This window comes from Dermacentor andersoni, chromosome 1 (genome assembly GCF_023375885.2).
Source record: "Dermacentor andersoni chromosome 1, qqDerAnde1_hic_scaffold, whole genome shotgun sequence".
Taxonomy (NCBI): domain Eukaryota; kingdom Metazoa; phylum Arthropoda; class Arachnida; order Ixodida; family Ixodidae; genus Dermacentor; species Dermacentor andersoni.
In genome coordinates, this window is record NC_092814.1 from 137,150,239 (window position 1) to 137,175,173 (window position 24,935).

Consider the following 24,935-nt stretch of genomic DNA (forward strand, 5'->3'; position numbering starts at 1 on the left):
TCGGGCAGTTTTTCGACGATGCTTCATGGGGACCCGAGCAATTGGCACACTTGAAGTGAGTCGCACGGCAAGCATCAGCGCTGTGCTGCTCAGAGCATCTTGCGCACACGGTCTAATTTTTGCATATGCCGCTGACATGCCCGATCTTCTAACAATTACGGCACTGAAGTAGTCTTGGAACGAATGGTCACACTGGATGACGAAAAAATCCAACTTTCACGTGGGACGGCAAGCTACCTCCCTTGAAAGTTATCCTCACACAGCGTGAATCTCCTAGGCGACGGATTTCAATAATAGTTACATCTGCTGTGGCGGGTTCGACCAAAATAGACAGATCATTGTCGTCGATTGACTCATCGACATCAAAAATCACACCTGATATAGTATTGCTGTCCTGTGGTTTTATGGTGCGAACATTTATCTTGCCCAGCATTTTCACTGTACTCAAGATATCCAATGCTGCTCTGTTCTTGACATCAACCGCGAGAATGTTCTTACGGGCGTTAATTCTCATATCCGTGATCTCATTTGGAACAAGAGCCTCTAGTGATACAGATATGGCTTGCCTGTTTAGCCGATTCAGGTTGTCGGTCGGCGTCTCGTGCAAGAAGAGGATGGTATGAGCCGTGTCATGGGCCTTTGCTGCCGCCGTCGTCCTTGTTGAAGACGAGGAGGCAGTGACGATTCTCCTCTTTCCTTTTTGCCTCACAACTGTCAAGTAGTCGCCGTCATCCGACAGATCTTCTGAAGTAGAGTAGTACAGCAAGCTGTCCTCGCTGCCTGTGTCGCTCATCAGGTGATTGCGCCTCCTTGGAGCGCTCGACGCTGTGACGTCGGTCTCCTCCGGACGTCTAGCTGACTCCGCTTCCATCGCCGAAGGTCTCGGAAGCGGCGCCTCCCGAAAAAACGCAAAAATGCTCGCAAAATGAGAGCAGTAGAAAACGGGGTTCCACACAAGAGCCACTTCCTACATCTCGTAAACTGTAATATGTGCCATAAAGCGATTGATTAGGGAGTTAATTAGCTACTTTTCTAATTAGTTGATTCTGTGTTTCAATTTCTCGCACAAATAATATCTGTTGCTTTGAATATTCCAGCTCAAGGACTGTAATTATATCTGTCACAGGCGATTCTTAAAAATTCTGTAAAACTTAAAATTTATCACCCGGTATATTATATTTCTTGTTTCAACTATTTTTGAGTACAGACGCCATAAGTTCGCCACATCATATATAAAATGTGCGCGCATGCGTGACTATGTAGGCGTACTCGTGTGCTTTTGATATTGTCTTAGAAGCGTGAATAGGTAGGCTAGTGGGTTCATGTCAACACGAAAAAAAAAAAAAAAAACTAGCGGAAACTAAGACGCAGGCGGGCGATTCTGCGCGTGCGTCCGTATGTGCGGGGGTTGGGCGGGAGGCCAAAAACGTATAATTCCTGGTATAACGCCTGGTATTATTTTCAGTATAATTTTTGTCAATAAGGATCTCTCGCATATATTGAGCCTATTAGCACGTTGTTTCGATTTAAGCAAAGCAACTGATTGTTCAAACCGTGCTTGCTTTGAAACAAAACAATGGGGACTGGTGTAGTATCTCCTTCAACGAACACATCACTCTACGTGCAACAATTGAAAGCACCCTAATTGTCATTTATGGTCACTAGATAACAAAAATCAGTTGTTTATCACTTACACACACCTCAGTAGATCGGACGTCCAGTTGTAAACCGCTTACATTCGTGCCTCAAAATAAGTATATGAGCTGTTCTTTACACAACTGACGCCATGTAGTATTTATATTTCAAATTATTTATTACAAAAAGATATTCAGTATTTTGTTCAATATTCGAAGGTCTTTATTCCGGAATATATGTGTTCTACTCTATTCAAAGGCCATAGCAAACATTTTTAGCGACTTGTTAAAATGATTTTACGCCAAATGTTTCGATGAATATGGCTGTTTAACCAAATACATTAGTATTTTGTAGTCCTAATTATTTTTACGTATGAGGGAGGAAGCGAAAATTTTCTCCTCCCACATGAAGAAAACTACCCCGAGTATGAAAATTGTTTATTTTTCAACATTACCGCCTTGACCTCCCCTCCCCCATTCCCCTCGAACTTATCCCATTCGCCTCTAGGGCCTCTGATACCTAAAAAAAAAGAAAACTTTTATTCTCCTCAGCACGATGCTTCTGCGTGGCAGTTTGTCAGTTCTCAGACCTTGTTCCCTTGAGGTGTCTTCTCAGATTTGGGAATAAGAAATAGTCACCCGGGTTAGATTGGGATTGTAGGGTGGATGGCCGAGCTTTTAGAATGCACAATCTGGAATGGCATCCCATAGTCCCTTACGAGATTTCTTAACTTTCTTTCTAACTTTCTTTCTCAGCCAGCCTAGACCAACTGGACAAGCGCCTACTAACGGAAGACAACATCCTTGTAAATTGGCCTACGCGAACATCAGCGCAATCCGCTATGAAGGCGCTGCTGCGGCACTTAAAAGACACAGGACTTTGTGAGAAATTGTGACTGCACACTGGGTGGCGTAGAATTGGGCGGTGACACTGCGTAACACTAGGAACGCCTTCGCAGACTGCGTGACAGTGCCCACAGAAACAGTTCTGTATCGTGTGTATGTGTGTGTGTGTGTATTTATTTCTCTGTTTCACCTATCACATCCCTTTGCCCCTCTCCCAGTACAGGGTAGCGAACCGGAGATAATCTCGTCTTTCCTTTGCCTTTCTTTCTTTCTCTCTCTCTCTCTCTCTCTTTTAACTGGGACTTTGTTATGCTAGCGAAGGACGCCTTTTGACTCCGATCGTCATCGTTTCTTTACTATGGCAGCTGACAGTTTTCGGAGAACGTTGTTACAGAATTGTCCTGTTTCTCCCCTAATAATTTCTAATTGTAGTAAATCAGCACGATACTCTTCGCGTTTTATACGCAAAATGGTTTCTGGCCGACCATTGTGCCTTGAATTCTGCGGGAGGTCGGGGTCTAGAAGGCCTCCATGGCATAGATTATTGCGTTCTTTTTTTATTATTTATCCCAGTGGCCGAGACCACACCTCATACCCACTTGCAAGGCTGGCGAGAAAATCTTCTGTATGTATTCATTTTACAGAGGGTCAATAGCTATGCTGATGAGCGGAAACGATGGCATATCGACAATGCGCAAAGAGGCTTCGTGGCACCCATCGTGCCGAAACCATTGACATGTCGAAAACGTCATGAATTATTGTGTACGCACTGTCATATGAAATGTTCAATTCCGAATGACAATCTCATACACCTTAATTTGATTATTATTCTTGATAAGCCTGTCAGCTCAGAGTGAATAGTACAAATCGCTCGTAATGACGGGTCGATCTTACCAAAGGTAAGGGCGACCCACGTCCACATGGCGGCGTCTAAACTTGGTAAACCAATGAATTACTGTAGCATGACGAGGCACATTCACTACAGTATACACTCATCATTCTGCTGCGAATTCCATAACATGGAATTCCAACTAGCCCGTAGTCAAACCTTGCTCCCTTAGCAGAACTGCCTTCGTTGTTGAACAAATTTATCACGCTCTGACGCTCAGCGTCAAAATCGAGGAAGCCTCTACGGCTGTGTTCCAATACTCGCCGTAGACGGCAAAGTAGACGGCTAAGCGGACAGCGGCCATCTTAAGTATCGTTCCAATTCTCACGAAGACGTCTAAGTAGACATCTTCGCGAAGACAGCATCAAAGTCAGAAACGATGCAGGCTACTTGCTTGTCCAAACAACATGGCTGCTGAGTAGGACGCTTGAAAAGCCGACAGGAAGGTTGTCTGCGCACAAGGAAACGTATACACGCGATCCGGCTCCCTTAATCTAAGTCACCTCCTCTTTTTCATAGGTTCGCAGGCGCAATGTCTTTAAATACTGAAATGATGCGTGCTTTTCTCAACTTTTTCTTGCGGCCACGAGGTGGCGTCACGTCGCAGAAGCGTCTTCCATGCGTATTCAAGACGGCGCAAAACGCATTCCATTACGTGGCCTCGAAGCTGTCGCCCCGGCTATCTCCTTAGCTGTCTTCGTAGACTGTCTCCTATGCTGGCCAGAATTGGAACACACACTATGCTTAAACGGCTGATGTCGAACAACGGCGGAATAGGAAGCCAGTATACGTCGACCATGCTTGGCTGGATAGATGAACTGACCAAAGCACATAAAGGAAACAAGTGTCCAACTTTTTTTTGTTGTTGCTATATCATTTTCATTGCCCCGGGTACCCGGAGGAACTAGACTGCTTTCAGCTGATGGTACTTTGTCATGAAACACATAATAACCAAGAAAACTCAAGAGCTTTATTCCTGCCTATGTACAGTCCTGTTTCAACGATAAAAATGTTTCTGAACAGCGTCGATGCTTGTGCATCGTCTTCAGTTGCCTGGCGATGGTGTATTCGCAGCGTAGACAATTTCAGCGAGTTCTATCACCTGGAAAAAATTAAAAAAATATTAGTCTATGTTCTGAGTAAAAAAGAATATTTAATGTGAAGTGACTTAACTCGCCAGTAGCTATGGTCGAGAATGAGATAAAGAGAACTGAGGAAGGCTAGAAAGAAGAGGCTTCTACCCTAGACAGAACGAGAGAGAGAGAGAAAACAAGGGTAGGAAAGGCAGGCAGGTCAACCAGAATAGCATCCAGTTTGTTACCCTACACTGGGGGTGGGGGAAAGGGGAATAGAAAGAGGAAGAAAGGGAGAGAGTAAGCACTGAGTACGTGTGGGAGGGACACCATACACAAGGCTACAACTGCCATCTAGACAGGACGAAGTTGTCAATAAAGCATTAATACACAACAGTAACCGATGCAGAAATACGTCGGTAGGTGCGCCTCTGAAGACTCCTTCCACCATGTTTGTAAGGAACCTCAAAAACGTCTTCTCGGCACTCTTCTCTCTTGGGCGTTACGCGCAAGACATTTTCGTGTCAGGACCACTGTGTTGCGCTCATACGCGCATGCCGTTTGTGACCTGAAAGTGCTGGGCGCGCAATGTTAAGGAAAGGAAGTGTACGAAAGTTAGATGACGATCCCTAATGGGGGACAATATGTGCCCCAATGGGTGCAAATGTGTTTTAGAGCGATCAATACCATTGCTTTCGATCACGCGAAGCACGTTGCCTTTTTGTGAACAGAAAATTAATCTCCCTCAATGCATCAAAATACTTTCAAAACGGCCAGCTCGCGCATCTTACAGTTTCCAAAGAGCGGATTTCCTCAGAAACCTCGAAGTTACTAGTTTCTAGAGTGACACTTTCTTAAACTTTTCCCGCAGCAGCAGAATGTTTTCATGCCGACAAGGTATACAAGATACCATATGGCACTTGTAACGAAAAAACAACAGCTCACGCTTTATATGTGCTTGACTACAATGCTGAGCAACAGTCAAATCTGTGATTTTCACTGTGAACAGTTGTATCTTTCGGTCCCCAAATGGTTATCGTGGTGTAATCGGTCTCACGATACAGCTTACCTTACTACAATGTCACGCTATTACGGTGCTATTAGACTACTATTTGAATGGCCAACCTCAGGTTATGCTAGTTGTAACTACTTCCCCTAAGATTGCTAGTTTAGACATTGAACTTCTCAGTTTACCTTGCTCATTTTTGAAAGAACGGGATGCTTCGCTGTAATGTTGCATTTTTTTTCATTTCTCTTCATGACGACCTAATAAGCCAAGCAACCCTGTCATTTCTCTTGCTTCTTTGGAACTGTTTACCTAGCACTTCGTTTATGGGCAGCTTCTCAACCTAAATCTAGACTCGTCGGAAGAAATCGAACTCAAAAATTAAAGCAAAATTAAATTATAGGGTTTCATGTGCCACAACGAAGATCTGATTATGAGGTACGCTGTAGTGGGCGACTCAGGATTAATTTTTACACCTAGGGTTCTTTACCGTGTACCTAAGTCTAATCGCATTTTGCGCCCCCATTGAAATGCGGCCGCAGTGGCCGGAATTTGATCCCGCGACCTCGTGCTTAGTAGCGCAACCCCAAAGCCACTAAGCAACCACGGCGGGTGAAATCAAACTTCAACGAGACACACCAGATGCCCTATGTCCCATGACGTATGAAGCTCAAATTCTCAAACACGTCCATTTAATACCCAAGGGTAGTGAACAGACCAAGCTACATTTGCTTTAAGTAGACCACTTGCTACTTCTTATTCTGTCAAGAAATAACGGTCCACTGTTTTTTTTTTTTTAGAATGGCACCCTGAATGCGCCACAAACTGTGTTTGAAGTTAAGTTTGAAGACAGGTCGCGTTGAGATAATTTATCTTCTATGGGCTTGCCGACAGTGCTTCCGAAAAAATGGGCAGAGAGTGAACAACATAATCAGAGACATTATATCTCAAAAGTTTGACGTTAACCTAGCAGATGAAGCAATACAAAGCGCCCACAGGCTCAAGTCCTATGTTCAAATAACTGCCGATCTATTATTGTTAAGTTTACATCTTCGAAGCTAAAAGATAACATTTTTTCTCAGAAAAAGAAGTTTCCGTTAGTGAAGACTTTGAAGACTCGAAACTCCCGGAAATGCTGCTTGAATTTGGCAAAAGCTCTGGACAGCCATTCTCGCTACGCGTAAACAAATTATATGTTAACAAAATTTCATATCTGTATTGCCATGTTACTGACCATGTGTGTGAACTTGACACTGACGAGGCGCTCTACGCTGGTGACATTGATAAGGCTCTCCGCGTCCCTGCCTCAAATGCCGGCAGCTCAGGCGCACTATCAAGGTAGCTAGCACGAACGCACCCATCCAGTCAGCTATCCCTTTTATATTCCAATGTTCGTAGTCTGTGTGACAAATTCGATGGTTTATCATCAATAATCGACACATGTTCCGCGGATGTTGTACTACTAACTGAAACATGGCTTTCCTCGGCAATCGCTGACCATGAAATACTCCATTCTGAATCCGAGTACACATTTTATCGTTCTGACCGTACGGGTCGTTCAGGTGGTGGTGTATTAATAGCTGTCCGGGATAACGTTGTTTCCGCTGTTATTATGGCTGACAGTAATTTTGAATGTATCAGTGCATGTATATTTATAGGGCATAGAAGGTTTCTCTTCAGCGTATGTTACAGATCGCCAATGTCTTCGACAACATTTTCTCGCGAATTACATGATGTCCTAAATAAGCTAACCGTGCAATTTCCGAATTGCCCTTTATTTCTTTTCGCGGACATTAATTTACCTGCTAGTAATCGGACTACTGGCCTGCCAAGCCTCGCGGCAAGCTCGTTGGAATGTTTGTCATTTTTAAATATTTGTATGGATTTCAACCTTAGGCAACTTGTCCTTCAGCCTACCCGGTCCTCACATTATTCTGCTAAGGTAATATGTTTGCTGCTCACGACAACTCCAGAAGTCGTTTCATCCCTAGTTTTTTTTTTTGCCTGGCCTAAGTGATCATTGCTTTATTAACTGCAGTATTCAGGCCTGTAAGCCTAACAAGAAACAGACCAAATTTATTGAAAATTACAAAAAACGCGAATTTTTCTGCCATCAATAATGAACTTCCAGAATTCATCACTGACTTTATGCCGAGCTTTTACAGTCGCACCGTTCAAGAAAATTGATCTCTTTTTAAAGAAACAGTTCCTACTTGGTCGATCGCTACATTCCTAAAAAAATGCATTGTTTCTTCTTCCAAAGCTCCTTGGTTTAACAGCCCATCTGAAGCGCTTGTTAAACGAGAGGAAAAGGATATTGCGCCGAGCGAAATTGGCGATGACGCCCGAACGATGGCATGCGTGCAACTGCGCTGATCACGAGAGCAAAAATGCCATTGCGCAGGCAAAAGACATGTTCCACAATTGTACCTTGCTCGCAATGCTTAAAGATAACCCCTAGCAGTTTTGGAATGTAATTCGTGGCAGCAAATCCAACACGATTCACTTGCTCGACCGCAGTGGCGATGCTGTTCCTAATTGTGACTGCTGCAATGTGCTAAACGATGTTTTTGTTTCTTGCTTTTCTGGCTTAATGGCCTTGTTTGTGTATGCCAATTGTCGCCGACTCTAGTTTTGTTCCAATGGATTTCATCTCTGTAGATTCAGCTGGGGTGTGCCGTCTGATAGAAAATTTGAAGTTGTCTAGCTCTGCACTGCAGGTAATGACAACATACATTCAAAGTTCTTAAAGAACACAAAAGTTATTCTTCAATTATACTTCCTGAACTCTATTTGCAGTCTTTACAGACTTCCACTTTTCCAGATGCTTGGAACCTGGGTAAGGTGGTTCCACTTCAAAAATCAGGTAACACCCATTCTCTTCTAAACTACAGGCCAATATCTTTAACTAGCGTACCCTGTAAACTTCTCGAACACATCAGTCATGCAAACTTGGTGTCTTTCCTTGAATCAGTTATGTTTTTTTCTCCTTGTCAATACGGTTTCAGGAAGCACTTCTCTTGTGAAACGCAGTTACTCTCTTTTACTGACGGTCTTCTTAGAGGTTTTGTCAAAAATTTGATTACCGATTGCATCTTTTTAGATTACGCTAAAGCCTTTTCAATTCAATTCAATTCAATTCAAGTTTATTTGCATCTATACATGTACAGATGACAGGTGTACAGACAAAAAGCCAAATGAAATCGGCTTGACGGGGTCTGTACCCCCTACAAAAATGGCACTGTGCACAATAAAGAGAACACAAACATACAATAATCGATACTGTATCAATATCGATACCTTCGATACTATATCGCCCGAACTACTGCTACTAAATATCAACCAGCTCAATATAGGTCGTAATATGTTAGACTGGATTCAATACTTTCTGACTAACCGCTTACAGTACGTTCACGCCAATTATTATGGCTCTCCTACGGTTCTTGTTACTTCAGGCGTACCACCAGGATCGGCTACAGGATTGAGTCAGCGTCTGGGATCCGGACTGAGCGACTGAACGATATCCCCAGTGGACTTTCTCTTCTCCTTTTAATCTTTCCGTCCCCTTTTCCCTTTCCCCAGTGTAGGGTAGCCAACCGGGCTCAGTCCTGGTTAACCTCCCTACCTTTCATTTATCATTTGCTCTCTCTCTCTCTCTCTCTTGTGCGCGCGCGACCGTGAAGCGAGGCTTCGGACAAACGGACTTCAGGGAGTAAAATTAACGATTCAGTCTTACTTGGGGGATCTTGCATGCAGACAAGGAATGCACGGAAAATTTTCAACAATGGGGCTATAATGCTATAATGCACGTAAGCATTCTTATAATAAGTGTCTCTGCCGATCTTTTTGTATACATCTCCTTAATTGTTTGTTTTTCTCTTCCTTAGAACTTCTATATCTACATTTTAAAGCTACCTATGCCTGCACGAGATCCGGTCCTATCAATCTATTCCTTGCTTTTTTTTCCAACAATACTCCAAACGTCTTTCGCTTATCTCGACTGCTGAGCGGTTGAGGTTTTCATCCCTTTAAGTCCAAGCGTTTCTGAAAGCTGTGCGTTACCTACGGGTCTCACTGGGTGAACACCTTCGCATTGCGTTAGGATCTGCTGAGTGGTCTCCAAATGTTTCCTGCAGCAGACACTGTGCTAGCCCACCACCGTATTTAGTCGAGATCACCCCATGCCATAGCCCCCCCTTCGCCCCCCCCCCCCCCCCATCCCGTGGACAGTGCCTCGTCGTACAGCGCACTACTGAGACTCTCTCCCGCCGCACTTGTCACGGGGTGAAGGGACTCCGTGTGTGGTCTCCTGTTTTACTTGGTGCTCCCCTCAACAAGCCGAGAAACGATGTGTATTCGTTACGTTCATGAATGAAGGTTCTCTTGGTGTACGCTTGAGCACTGGAAACGTGCAAATCTGGAGCCAAAATAGCAAAATTCATAATTCTGAGTAACTCTTTCAAAGAGCTAACAGGTACGCTTATGATGATTGGCACACGCTTGTCAATAACTGCCCTAGCGTGCGATCTTATATAACACTTAGAGAATTTCCGCAAATTAGTGCCCACCTTACCATCCGTGTCCACCGTATCCGCCGTAGCCAGCTCCATAGCCTCCTCCATGTCCTCCGCCGTGGGGTACCAAGTCGTATCCGCCGATAATGGCCCCGCCGTGGCTGATCTTGTGCACGTGGTGCACAGTGCTCACGAGGAATGAAGGTCCAGGCACCACTTTGCTGTAACCGCCATGGCCGCCTCCTCCATAACCACCACCGTGTCCAGCCAAGATGATCGCTCCATGGCCACCGCCGTAGCCCCCAGCTGCTGCCGTCGATGTGAGGGCGCAGAGTGCTAATACGATGACCTTTTGATGGCAGGTAACAAACATTCAGAAAACCAATTTAAAATTGAAGCAAAAATGATAATGTATCGCGGCTAATGAGAACACTAGTTTTCTTTTTTCTCTAAGGAAAACAGAGGAAGAAGAGAGGGAAAGACAGGGAAGTTAACTATTGTATTCACTTGCTTGTTTGCCTTGGCTGGGATAAGGGAATAAAGGGAATCAACGGTCACAGAAAGACACGCTAAAATAAAACAATAGAGGAAAAACAGTGCACATAAGCGCCATTTGGCGAAAGAGAATTCTTAGTCTGTCACTTAGTCAGCGCGCATGTCACTGATCCCTTTTTGAAGAACAATGCGATGGTTCAAACCACTATATGTAGCCTATTTAAAACAAAATAAATCACAGCTGTCATGACCTGATTGCGCCTTCTATCGAAGAGAGGCACTGGCGGCAATTTACCGCTGTTGACGTTATCGCCCACGACAACCACGACCCAGCGTCTTCGTACTCCCTTCTTTAGCAACCGTCTCCACTTGCAGCCATTCTCCTCCTTCTTTATAGCATACACTCGTTCCCTTAATCATCCACAAGGGCTTCACAATCTCTCGGTGCTAGAGCAACGGTAAAGACTGGTGGAAGTTCAGGGAAGACATGGGAAACCTTCAAAAACAACCACGTCGCATTGTATCAATTAATATTTTAGGTGCGTGAAATAGCATCCTGCAAGGTTCGAGACGGGGTCGGTGAGACATTGTCTAATGATTTGACCTGGCGAAGGCTCATACCGTGCGGCGGCACTAACGTTAGTGCGACTATTTAGAAATCTGAAAACATAAGCTGAGGGCATGCGGCTATCTATACTTCTGTTACATACGTGTGCTTCGTGTGTTTCGAACCACGTTTTGTGAACTGTCAGGTTTCTAATGAATGCTTTCAAGACGTGTACAGATGGAGGGATCTAAATACTTTACAAATCAATGAAAGCAAAACTAAACCAATCATTTTTACTCATAAACAGCGGGCCCTGGCTCTCACAGAAGTACTATTCTTGGTCGAACACCCTTAGAGATACTTTGCTGCGTCAAAACACGCTGACAATCAGGAAGCGAATGTGCATTGACGCTACTGCAGTGTCAGTACAATCGCACGCCAACATCTTACGTGCGTATATGCTCTTTCAACACAATATATCCCAGGATCAGTTCACCTTACGCAGTGCCTTCCCATCGAACACGCGAATAAATTTCTTTCTTTCTTTCTTTCTTTCTTTCTTTCTTTCTTTCTTTCTTTATTTATTTATTTATTTATTTATTTATTTATTTATTTATTTACAACATAATTCGGTTGCATAGGATCAAGCAGGTCTGATACTTACGCAAGATCACATTAATACCACTTGAAATGAAACTCAGAAGTACACATTTTAAGTGATCATAACCCATCGTGGCGCCGCTATGGCTAAGACGTTCTCCTGCTGAGCTGTGGTCGCGCGTTCAGTTCCCGGCTGCATCATCCCCGTTTGGATGACAACGAAATGCAAACGCGCTCTCGTACTTGGAATTACGTGCGTGTCGAAGAACACCAGCTGGTCAAAATTAATCCCGAGTCATCCATTATACAGCGTGTCTCATCGCGCCAGTGTTTGCCTTGGGATAATATAAACCGCATGAATGAACAGGCGACATCTTGCAAGTGCAAGATATAGTTGCAAAGCGTACAATTATATCTAAGCACAGTTCCGTGGTAGGAAACGCTAACTGGGACATTGTAAAAAAGAAACAGCAATTACAAATATGATCAAGTGCAGCAGTATAAATAACATTAATGTACGATCAGATGTTCGCTCCAACAGGATACAACCACGAATGGTGGCGGCAAGCACTTGAATGCAGTGATAAGTCAACAGCCAAGCAAATAAAAGCAACCATGAAATGTTTAAACAACATTTGAGCACCCATGCTCTCACGTAAGTAAAACCAAAACAGAGAAATAAAAGCAACCATGAAATGTTTAAACAACATTTGAGCACCCATGCTCTCACGTAAGTAAAACCAAAACAGCGAAAACGCGTCAATGTTACAAACAAATGCTGTACGAGGCACGTTCAAAATGTTTCATGCGAGTCTGTGCGTGTGGTCTTTATAAGCACAAGCCACGTACACAATAAGCAATGGAGTATATAATATGTTAAAAGTTTTTGACCTGCGGTGTATTTCTGAAACGTCTTCTGTACACATAATGTAAATTGTGCTCAATTTAAGCACGTGAATGAGCTAGCACCAAAATTCATCCTTTTTACTATTCGCCTTGAAGACAAATAGTATCGAGAACGAAGTGTGACGTGCATGTAATCAACAAAAGGAATATTCTCAATTCACTCGCCCGTAAGAGAAGCTTGTTATTGGCCTACTTGCTCGAACTGGCCAACGAAAACATACAGCGAGAGAAAAAACAGGGGCAGCGACGAACAACAAACCACCTTAAAACTTATTGTGCGCAACAAACAGGGACGAAGAATAGAAGAAACACAAGGACGAGCCCTCGTCCTTGTGTTTCTTCTATTCTTCGTCCCTGCTTGTTGCGCACAATAAGTTTTAAGATGAATTTGTTCTGTTGTGTTATCATCGCCATTTGAGCGATAGTGGCGGCGCGACTATCGCGACAGCTTGCTATATTAGCCCAGTTGCGCAGTTGCGGAAATTGGCACAGACATGCGAATTTGAATCCGCCCTTGATCAGTCGTTGCGGGACCGTTTTGTCTGCGGTCTGTGCCGAGAAGATATACAGCGCGTGTTATTCACGGAGGATAACAAGCTAACCTTCCAGAAGGCCGTAGAAAGAGCGCTAGCCATGGAAGCGGCGAAAAAGAGCGTTGCAGAAGTGCACGCTTCGGAATCAAGCGTATCAGACGTTCACAAAGTCGGAGCGGTTGGGAAAACTGATATGACGCAGAGAAATTGCTACCGCTGCGGATCTGCGAAACATGCAAGCAGACTGTGCCCGTACGTTGCGGCCATCTGTTTCAAATGAGATAAGAAAGGGCACATTCAAAGAATGTGCCAAGCTAACAAGAAGAGAACGACGAAGGGAGCGCGTCGAAACGTAATTAAGGGGTTGAGTCCCGTTCAAGCTTCTGTTAGCGTGAAGGGAATTGTTTCGTCTGGTATGGAGCCGATAAAAATTTCAGTGCAAGTACAAGACGTACCCTTGGAAATGGAGCTGGATACGGGGGCTACTGTATCCGTAATGTCTTTGGATCAGTTTCGTCAAATGTTTCCCTCCATCAAGGTCGTGCCAACGACGCTGAAGCTGCGGACGTTCGACGGAGCCATCATCCAGCCTGTAGGAGTGGCTCACGTTGCCGTGCAGTACGGAGAGCAGAGGGCCCAGCTGCCTTTTTACGTCACGAGACAAAAGGGACCCCCTCTGCTAGGTCGACAATGGTTGCAAGCCATCCGACTCGACTGGAGTCGTATTTTCAAGCTCAACGCTATTCCCAGGTGGGACGTTTCTGCCTGTTCCAGACTGCGCGCTCTTCTAGACAAGTACCAGAGTTTGTTTCGGGACGAACTGGGGACAATTGCAGAAGAAAGAGCGACATTGTCCCTGAAAGAAGGTAGCGTGCCAAAATTTATGAAGGCAAGAAGTGTGCCTTTTGCATTGCAACCAGCAGTCGAGGCGGAACTTAAAAAGTTGGAAGACATGGGAGTCATTTCTCCAGTCGAGTCAAGTGACTACGCGACGCCGGTTGTGCCAGTAGTAAAGAAGGACGGTGGCATAAGACTATGCGGCGATTATAAGACCACCCTAAACCCTTGTCTTGAAACTGATCGCTATCCACTCCCGAGAATCGACGAGCTGTTCACGGCGCTCGCAGGGGGCCAACAATTTTCTAAAATTGACCTAAATCGAGCCTATCAGCAGGTAGTCATGTCAGAATCGTCAAGAAAGTATTTGACACTAAATACGCATAAAGGACTTTTTTCCGTGAACAGGCTGCCGTTCGGTGTTTCGTCGGCACCTTCTATTTTTCAAAGAATTATGGACACAATGTTGAAAGGCCTGAAAGGAGTCAGCTGCTATTTGGATGACGTTCTCATCACCGGCAAGACGTCAGACGAGCATTTTGCAAATCTCGAAGCGGTTCTGAAGCGGTTAACGGAGCGCGGCGTTCGAGTAAAGAAAGAAAAGTGCTCATTTTTCCAAGCGGAATTACGGTATCTGGGTCATGTTATCAGTGCAGCAGGTGTTAGCACAACGCCAGACAAGATAGAAGCACTGATGAAAGCGTCCGCACCCACAGGCAAGCAGCAACTACAATCGTTTCTGGGCGTTGTAAATTACTACGGGAAGTTTGTTCCTCGATTGTCTACTCTGGCGAATCCACTTTACAAACTGCTGCGTCGCGACCAGCCATGGCTCTGGGATGAATCGTGTCGAAGGGCATTCGAGGAAATCAAGAATGCGTTGGCGTCATCCTCGATCCTGGCGCATTACGACCCGGATAAACCTTTGCAAGTGGCATGTGACGCTTCCCAATACGGCGTGGGCGCAGTACTTTCTCATGTAACTGAAGATGGAAGCTCTCGGCCTGTGTTTTACGCGTCGCGCACATTAACCGAGGCCGAAAAGAAGTACAGTCAGCTAGAAAAAGAAGCGCTGGCCATTATCTTTGCCGTCAAAAAGTTTCATTTCTACATCTATGGGAGATGCTTCACATTGATTACGGATCACAAGCCATTGCAAACAATTCTTGGGCAAAAAACGGGCATTCCACCAATTGCAGCGGCACGCTTACAGCGATGGGCTGTCACGTTGTCCGCTTACAAGTACTCGCTCGTGTACAAAAAGTCCAGTGACAACGCAGAAGCAGATTTTTTTTCAAGGTTCCCGCTCCAGGGTCCCGAAGACGGTACGTCTGAAGGCGAGGAATCGTTTTATGCTTTGCGTCTGGACTCTATGCCGGTGTCCGCTAAACAGATTGCGCTCGCTACAGCACGTGATCCAGTGCTCAGTAAAGTGCTCCAGCTTACAAGCATAGGCTGGCCATTGCATTTGCGAGATGCGAGCTTCAAACCATTCTTTGACAGACGTTTGCAGCTCGGCGTGCATCAAGGGTGCCTCATGTATGGCCTGAGGGTTGTTATTCCGTCCCCTCTTAGGGAAGCCGTGCTCGACGAACTGCACCTCGGTCATCCCGGCATTGTGCGGAGCAAGGAGCTGGCTCGCAGCTATGTGTGGTGGCCGTCCATTGATGCAGACTTAGAGACAAAGGTACGAAGTTGCCAAGCCTGCCAGGAACAACGAAATGATCCAGTTAAGGCACCTCTGCATCCCTGGTCATGGCCGACCGCGCCGTGGAGGCGAATTCACTTGGACTTCGCAGGACCTTTTCGAGGAACTATGTTTTTAGTTGTTGTAGATGCCCACTCGAAGTGGCCGGAAGTGTTCGTTATGCGAAGCACAACGTCCGAGCGTACTGTTGCCTGCTTGCGTGAACTTTTCTGCAGATTCGGAGTGCCGGAGACGGTGGTGTCCGACAATGGACCACAACTGGTATCCGAAGAGTTCAAGGCGTTTATGCGGAGCGTCGGGGCCAGACACGTCGTGAGCGCTCCTTATCACCCAAGCACAAACGGTCTGGCGGAGCGTTTCGTGCAAACGTTGAAGTCTGCTCTACGCAAGTCATCTCCCGGTGAGTCTATCGAAGAAACACTTCACAACTTCTTATTGGCGTACAGAAATACGCCTCACCCTACGACTGGAGAAGCTCCAGCTAACCTATTGATGGGTAGACGATTGCGCACAAGGCTGGATGCAATGAAGCCTACAGTGGAGGGGAAGGTGATGCACAGTCAGTTCACCCAAATGCAGCAGCGCAGGAGCAACATGGACTGTTTTTGTGTTAATGACAGTGTTCTAGTTCGCAATTACAGAGGCCCAACGAAGTGGCTTCGTGGAACCGTTCTGAAGAAGACTGGACCAGTCTCGTACAAAGTCATGGTAACCACCCCCCGAGGCAAGTTCATCTGGCGTCGACATCTCGACCAGCTGCTGGCTGGCGCCGGCCCTATGGTGACACCAAGGGCATTCGACTCCGATTTCTCGGAGGGGTTCCTGGTCTTCCCTGAAGGTCAGACTGGTGACCAGCCAACGCCAGAAGAGCCGACACCCGGGGAGTCCATCCCTCCAGCTCCCGCTCCTCCATCAGAGACATCGGCTCCGCACAGGCGCTACCCGTCAAGACAACGCCGTCCACCCGAGAGATACTAAGCCGTTCTTTAACTATTCTATAAGCATACAAGTGCACCCTCTAAAATAAAGAGGGAAGAGTGTTGTGTTATCATCGCCATTTGAGCGATAGTGGCGGCGCGACTATCGCGACAGCTTGCTATGTTAGCACAGTCATGCGGCCACCGCGCCCATTCCACTACGAGCCGTCATGGAATAAACCACGTTAGATTCTGCCCACGCCTCTTCCTTCGGCTGCGGTTTTCACCCCGTGAAAACACTACAGTTCCAACTAGGCCGACTCGCAGTCTTGCTTCAGCAAACCACCTTTCATTTGTTCCAACTGCTTTGCGAACGCTGCTGGAGTGATCTGTCAGCTAAGAATTTGACCAAGTATACGCTTCCCATTCCAAAAATATCACTATGTGGGTCTCGCATTTCTTAGTTTCATGGTTTGATAACGCAAGAACTGGGTGGTATCAGTTCAAATGTAGCAGCCAGGAGTTAATTGCCCATTTAACACATGCTCCTATTCAACACGTTTCATCTCATCTATCACCTGTCGTGATTGATTAGTGGCTATGGTATTGGGCTGCTAAGCACGAGGTTGCAGGATCGAATCCCGGTCAAGGCGGCCGCATCTCGATGGGGGCGTAATGCGCAAACACCCGTGTACTTAGATTTAGGTGCCCGCTAAGTAACCCCAGGTGGTCTGAATTTCCGGAGTCCCCCACAACCGCGTGCCTCGTAATCATATCGTAGTTTTGGCACGTAAAACCCCATAATTAATTTTTTTTAAATCTCGTCTCTTGATCTCTCATAGAACTTATCTGTCAAGGCGCGGCGTTCCCACAATTTTCTGCGTGACGAAAGCAAATGAAAATGGTGCCAAATTCACAAAGCTCTTCGCTAGTAAGCGCTCTTTGGTCCCTGGGCCCGCGTTCACAAAAAGTTCTCACGCTTGAATTGCTCGTAAGAAAAAAAATGTAGCCAATTAATCCTGACGTTGGACGCAGTATTAGGGAAGGCGGCTGGCCAAAGTCAAAGAATGCTTACGCAGGAAGAGTTTTGTTAAAAATATCCCTAGGGCACAATAGACAAGAATGTGCGTTTACGAATTCGTTTTCCCATTTACATGGCCGCCTTCGTTAACAATATTTCCAGTAGCACGCTTGGCCAGCGTTTGCTCTTACGAACAGTTATAGCGTAATATAATTTTTTGTGAATGCGGAACCAGGGCTTATATTCATTCCTACGATTCCTTCATTATATTCTTACGATTTTCCTGCTTTATATCAATGATATCGTGGCAATACCAGAAACACCCGATATTGTATTATATGCCGACGATACAAACTTTTTTTCTCCTCTGATAACATCTCTATTCTAATTCCTCCTATTAACAACTGGTTAAATTCCCTTTCAGTGTGGTTATCGGCTAATCAGTTGAGCCTAAATGTTGAAAAAACAAAGTATACTGTTTTACTGCTATTAACAAGCCAGTTAAGTTCGCGTCTTCTTTAATATTTCAATCGCAACCACTTGAAAGGGTTTCCCAGTACAAGTTATTGGTTGTACTCTTCCATGAAAATCTACCGTGGACCCATCACGTAAGTTATATTAAACGTAGCATAGGACAATTAATTGGTATGCTCAATAAGCATCGCACGCTGTTACTTTTAAAACTTAAACGTCAGTTATACTTTTCTACTATTCATTCTAGATTCCACTATTGTCTACTTATCTGGGGCGTCACTTCTAAAGCTAACTTGGAAACTCTATTCCGAATGCCGAAAAAGTGTGTTCGTATTATTCATAGCCTATCGATGTACGAACATGCCTCTGAGTACTTTCACCAGGACAGTATTTTGAGTGTCACTAGTCTATATCAACAAAAGTTATCCGAAAAAGCATTTTTAGAATTCAGAAATATTCCTGAGAACTTTTTTTCTATATATACTAATACCACAACTAATTACACCTTAAGAGCTAGGAACTTTATTAAGGCAAAAACTAGAACCAACTACGGCAATCAGCTTTTACAGTGGCAGATTCCTAATTTACTTAGTGATGAGCGTGCCTTATTTGATATCATGCAAGATTCCTCAACCATTTCAATATTCAGAAAGAAATCAAAACTGTATTTTTCCTACAATTGACACCTGTTTTTTGTAATTGATTTTCTGTTTTTCGACTGATATGCAATTTCATGTGTTGCAAGACTTTTTCTTTCCATTTGGCTTTTGGCCTTTCTGTATCTTTCTGTACGTACTTCATTTCTTCATTTGCATTATTTATACTTATTGTGCTGCATTTATTTATTGTATGTATAATTGTGTCATTCGTATATATACATGTATATATAAGTATGTATATACGTGTGTATTATGTGTATATATGTATACATTTTTTTTTTGCAAGGTTGTCTGCTGTGCTCGTGGCGCCAGGGGCCTAGTCAGGCGTGTATAGTCTCGCCTTTTGCTGCGGCGCCATGACAATCTTGTATTGTCAAAATTATAATAAACGTCAAACTTCAAAGCTCTTTGTTCGTATGTGCTGTTTGCTATTGTGTGGCCGCCATCTTTAATAGTACGTCCTGCATCAGGATTGGCTTGACCTATACTTTGCGAAAGCGAACGGCCGACTGCGAAGGACACTTACGAAAGAAAATTGTTAATTCGGCACCTGGTCTCTTACCGCCTTCTATATATCACTGAGTGCTTTCGAACTAATAGCTGCATTTTACTGCGAACAGCAGTTATGAGCCAGGGGCGCTATAACGTAAAACTATTCCAAACTTTTCTATTCCAATTCTGCAATCAGCCCACCGCGATTGGCCAAAACATTTTTTGGACCCCCCCCCCCCTTCACCTGTCTGTCAGGCGACGTCGCGAAAACCGCGATAGCTCCCGATCTGATGTGACGTGTGCACACTGATTATGCATAATTTCACCGAACAAAACAATAATAGTTACTTCTGATTCGACGCCTTTTGGTCATTAGCCCTCGGCTATTGGTCAGAAGTTTTCGGGCTGCACCTACTTCACCTGCCTCTCATGCGACACCAGAAGACCGCAAAAAATTACCTCGTCAAAGTGACGTGTACGCGTTAAGATGCATTAATATGCCGAACAAAAGTGAATTTTCTTCTGAATAGCCGCAGGCTGCCCCGTTCCTAAAGGAATAAAAGATGGCTGCCGCCGATCGCTCCGGCACTGGCTACTCACCCCTGCCGGAGAGCATGGGTTTATTTGCGTGTAATAAAACTTTTTGCGTGGCCGTGTAACGTTTTCGAGAACATTCGGCACGTTTACGACCTCGGTCTGCCAACTCTTCTTTGCTGAGGATCCGTTTTAGCGTCATTCTTAAGCTTCCGTTGCATGCCGACGCGATTGTCGACGAGCCACCACAAGCTAAGTAAGAGAAAGCGGACCAATCGCACACGCCGGCACCACCCTCTGCATCCGGTTATCGATATGCAGTGCAGTGGCTCGGCCTCATCGAATCCCTCTCCACTTGATCATGCTCCTCGGCTCTCGTGAGCCAATTAGATAAGACAAGCCGCTCAGTGCAGGCAATGGTATTCGTTTTTCGAACAAACAAAAGTGACCTCCTATGAACAAGGAGAGCGTTTGATTGGTCTGTTCAGACAACCCTGCAGGTGACCGCCCGATGCCTGCGTCGGCGGTTACGCAAATTTGACGTCAGGAGATTGGAATAAAAACATATTGGAATAGTTTTACGTTATACGGCCCCAGGGAATGGTGGAACGCGTCCGCCCATTCGCAAGAACGTCGAATGATTTTCATGCACCATAAGAATTGGCGTAGGGTTGTAGGCAGTCGAAGCAGTTCTCACGCGTATTCAAGCCGAGAGCTCTAATTACTGCTTTAGTCTGAATTTAAATGGGATCAACTACAAAAGCTATTAAAAACTTAACATGTCATCCTCGACTGAACATATTGCCAGGGCTGCACGAACCTATGCGCAGAAGCAAGATAACAGCTTTCGCACGGTGACTGTGAGGCCAGAGCTGAGTAAGAAAAACAAAAGTTTCGCAACAGGTTGTACTCAGTGCAGTGCGTATGTCGCCATGGAAGAAGAAGACACCCGCCATCGCGCAGGAAGACGCAGAGCCCTTCCGGGGGTCGGCGCCTTCGTGTCGACGGACAGAGGCCGAATAGGCAGAACCCCGAAAAAAGGCAGCCCAGGAGTGGGCGCGTGCTCTTCTAAAACACTAGTCAGAAAATGGTGAGCTGCTCGAAACAACCACACAGGGAAAGAAAAACAGCCTTGAAGAAATGACTCATAACATCTCTTCACCGTAATTTAGTGCAGAAAATAAATTGGTGCTATAGTCTGACACTTTCTGCTTTCTTTTACGATTTTATAGTTGCTATAGGCGTACCATACCGTCTGTGGCATCACCAAACCTTGAGTTACGAATACAGCCTACGCGTTTCCTTCGGCCAATAGCAATAGCCCTGACAACTGCAACCCCTTCAACTCACCCAGGCGTTCATGCTTGCTACAGTGGACGGTGGACTGATGATTCACGCAACGCCTGCTGCTTGAGTTTCAACTGTCGCGCTTCGTTTCCCCAGCCGCCGTTATATAGTGCACCCGCGAGCAACAAAAATGCGGGAGCTTACGTATGTGCGCTTACTTCCGCTCGAGCCCCTTGAGGCCGGTCATTTAGCTTTCACTCACGTTCTCTTCCGTTCATTCTATTGTGCTTGCCTGCACTGCGCATTTCCTTATTTTATTGCTCGTGCACCCGACGTTACCGCCAGTAGAAGCGCAGATTTGGTTCAGAAGCCGAGAGCGTTCATTGTTGCGCGGCACGCTTGTGCGTGTGGGAGTGGGAGACCAAATGGTCGTGACAGGCATGTTGTTTTTGCAGGCAGACGCCTGTTTGGTGGCCCCTGTTTGGCGCCTTGGGCTCTCCACTTGCTGTGGGGATCATTTCGGTATGGTCCGAATATCGAAGCGAGCATGCACCTTAGGGGAAGAAAACAACCAAGGACGTTTTCTCGCCTTCAGCACCATTTTCTAGTTACGTGTCCGAACGCTCCGCTTTGCACTTCCTCGTTCTGCGCGTTCAACAGTGGCGGCAACGGCAGCACCAATGAAGCGAAAACACGTATAAGACGTTTCGATACTTCCGGCCCGATCTTGTATGCAGACTTCCAGCTTCATGCTCCCTTTACTGTTTATCTGAGGCGTTAATCTTCTGTTCTATCTGCAACAACTCATCCAGGCCCAGACTTGTCGGTCAGGCGAACTAGCTTGGTCATTTCATGGTGAGCAATTTACAGTAAAGCCTGCAGAAACACTTCAGTTCGAAGCGTTGACTGCTCCAAGATTTATTATTTTCAGCTCGCGTAGGGATTTTTTCGACATTATCCGTCCGCAATATCTGTCTGAAGATTTCTGTGGTGAAGCCCGTTACCTGATTTTATAGTATATATATACATCGATAAGAATGAATGATGCGTTTTGTTCAGCTGAAAAAATTTAGGCCCATCACTTATGTTTGCATTACCTATTTGAGGGGGTTTCCTTGTGCCTTTATAAAACGGAAAGCTGATATTCTGACGTAACTTTCTGCCGTGTGTGTGTGTAGTGATTTTTGGATGAGAGGAAGAGAGAAGTGCAGTGCCGTAACTGTCTGAATACCCCTGCATAAAAAAGATTGAGTATAGAATAGGATAAATGAGTAAACAGAATGAACATGAATTCACTTTTATTGTATATTCTTAGCACTCTAGCCGTCTGAAACAGCGAGTAGCCTTGGTGGATGCTCACTTGCTGACAGTATGTTTCTGGATCAATGCCGCTACGTTGTTTTCACTAGCAAATGGTTGTAGGAGTCGCTGACCGGCTTGTTGAAACGGTAGACGAAAGAAATGACCGCGCGTCTCTGGAATCCGTCTTCCCTCTTCTGAATGCCACTTTCCTCTTTTTTTGACGTATACGTATTGTCCTCAGAAGTCTATGTTAACTTAGAGTAATGTTGCTTCATATTAATACATAGCACAAATGCACCTTGTAACAATTTAGGCAGGGTAGCACGTTACAGCCATATTTTAGTAGCGGACACCTTACTAAAATTGAATCGGTAATGAAAGCCACAACGACATGTAATTTTTCCAAACAAAGTGCGTTTATTGCATACAAACCCGCCGTGGTGTCGTAGTGGCTATGGCGTTTACAAAGTTCGAGAGCGCGGGATTGAATCACGGCCGCGGTGGCCTCATTTACATGGGGGTGAAAAGCAAAAACACCCGTGTACGAAGCGTTGGGTTCACGTTATAGAATCTATCGTGGTCAAAATTAATCTGGAGCCCATCACTACGGCATGACTCATAATCAAATCCTGATTTTAGCCCGTAAATTTGTTGCCCGATGCACGCGCAACAAATTTCATTTGTTGCACGTGCATCACTCGTGTGTTCTCACCCCTCCCATGCCCTAATTGTCTGACTGAAAATTCGTGATATTCACTTGCCAAAGGCGCGATATGATTATGAGGCGCGTTGTAGTGGTGTTACCATCATCATCGTCATCATCATCATGAGCAGCAGCAGCAACAACAACAGCCTATTTTTATGTCCAGCGCAAGACGAAGGGCTCTACTAGCGATCTCCAATTACCCCTGTCCTGCGCCAACTGTTTCTAACTTGCGCCTCCAAATTTACGAATTTAAACACCCCACCTAGTTTCCTGCCGTCCTCGACTGCGCTTCCCTTCTCTTGGCACCCATTCTGTAACTCTAATGGTCCACCAATTATCCATCCGACGCATTACATGGCCTGCCCAGATCCATTTTTTTTCTCTTGATGCCAATTAGAATATCGGCTTTACCCGTTTGCTCTCTGATCCACCTCGCTCTCTTCCTGTCTCTTAACCTTCCGCCTAACATTTTTCGTTCCATCGCTCTTTGTGTGGTCCTTAAGTTGTTCTCGAGCTTATTTGTCAAATGTCATCTGCAAACCGAAACTTGCAGAGATATTCACCGTTCATACTCGCTCCTAAGCCTTCCCAGTTTAAAAGCTTGAATACCGCTAATCATTAAGTGAAGAATATTGGAGAGATTGTCTCTGCGTGTGTGACCCCTTTCTTGATAGGTAACGTTCTACTTTTTTTGAGGAGAATCAAGGTAGTTGTGGAATCCTTGTAGACGTTTCCCAATATATTCACGTATGCCTCCTGTACTTCTTGATTACGTAATGCTTTTACGACTGCTGCTACCTCTACAAAATCAAATGCCTTTTTCGTAATCTATGAAAGCCATATAGAGAGGTTGATTGTACTCTGCAGATTTCTCTATTACCTGATTGATGACATGGATGTTATCCGTTGTAGAATATGTCTTCCTGAAGCCAGCCTGTTGTCTTGGTTGACTGAAGCATTGCCCTTACTCTATATTGAAAATTATCTTGCTGACTATTTTATACATTATTGAAATCAAGCTGATGGGCCTATAATTTTTAAGTTCTTTAACCTCTCCCTTCTTATGGATTGGTGTAATGTTGGCATTCTTCCAATTCTCTGGTACACTTGAATTCGTGAAGCATTGCGTATAAAGGGCCGCAAGCCTGTACTCCGGGTTAATTTAGACCACATGGGGTTCTTTAGCGTGTACTCAAGGCATGGTGCACGACTTTTTATTTCTTTTCTTATTTTCCCCCATCAAAATCTTGCTGCTGCGGCCTGGTGGACCTTGATTTGACCTCGCGCCCTCGGGCTTAGCAGCGCAATGCCAAAGCTACCGCCACCATTCGGGGTCAATTGTCATGTCTTTAGTCGCGTTACTGCTTAATGCTACATAATAAAAACACTCAAGCCTGAATGCACCCTTTTGTTAAATGCGTTATATTGGATACAGACTCGAATTCTGTTTTTTTATTATTATTGTTTTCTTATCTCCTACTGTACGGCAAAGCAGATTTTTTTGTTCTCGTTTACTTCCCTATCTGTCTCCCTTATTTGGCCTCTCTCTCTTCAGATTAGAACAGTTTGCCTGTCCAACGCTTAATTCGGGGGCTTGATGGGACTTTTACGCGGCACTTATGCTGGTACACAATAGGTAAATTATCCTAATTTCGTAAAACCTATTCAAATATTTGATTGGAACTATATGCACTGCACTGGGAAAATATGTATGCATTTATATTGATATCATATTCTGTTTTATAGGAACGTTATGTTTCGTAATAAGGCAGATGTGCGAGTTCACCACAATTGAGGGTATTCTTTCTTTGCGTTGAGTTCATGCCCGTTAACATCCTTGGCTCATGTTAGTGAAGCCGCGCTTGTTATCAGTGAACGGGATCAGCCTCATTTAAGTGAACGAGCGTCATTTCTTAGGCAACATTTATAGTGTAGAGCGAATAGTTCAAAATAAT

At 44.9% G+C, this 24,935-nt stretch overlaps 1 protein-coding gene across 2 annotated transcripts; it reads right to left on the reverse strand.

Annotated features, from left to right (window-relative positions):
- Nucleotides 1–4,317: 4,317 nt before the first annotated feature.
- LOC126543357 (uncharacterized) lies at nt 4,318–21,122 on the reverse strand. 2 transcript variants are annotated; one of them, XM_055062078.1, is made up of 3 exons: nt 21,036–21,122; nt 10,022–10,311; nt 4,318–4,471 (listed from the first exon to the last, which is right to left on the reverse strand). In XM_055062078.1, exons 1-3 carry the CDS (start codon nt 21,045–21,047, stop codon nt 4,468–4,470), a joined length of 306 nt encoding a protein of 101 aa, XP_054918053.1. In that variant the 5' UTR covers nt 21,048–21,122; the 3' UTR covers nt 4,318–4,467. The 2 variants fall into 2 exon arrangements, with proteins under 2 accessions (XP_054918053.1, XP_054918054.1); XM_055062079.1 differs by having other exon boundaries at nt 10,017–10,311.
- Between the last annotated feature and the right edge of the window lie 3,813 nt (nt 21,123–24,935).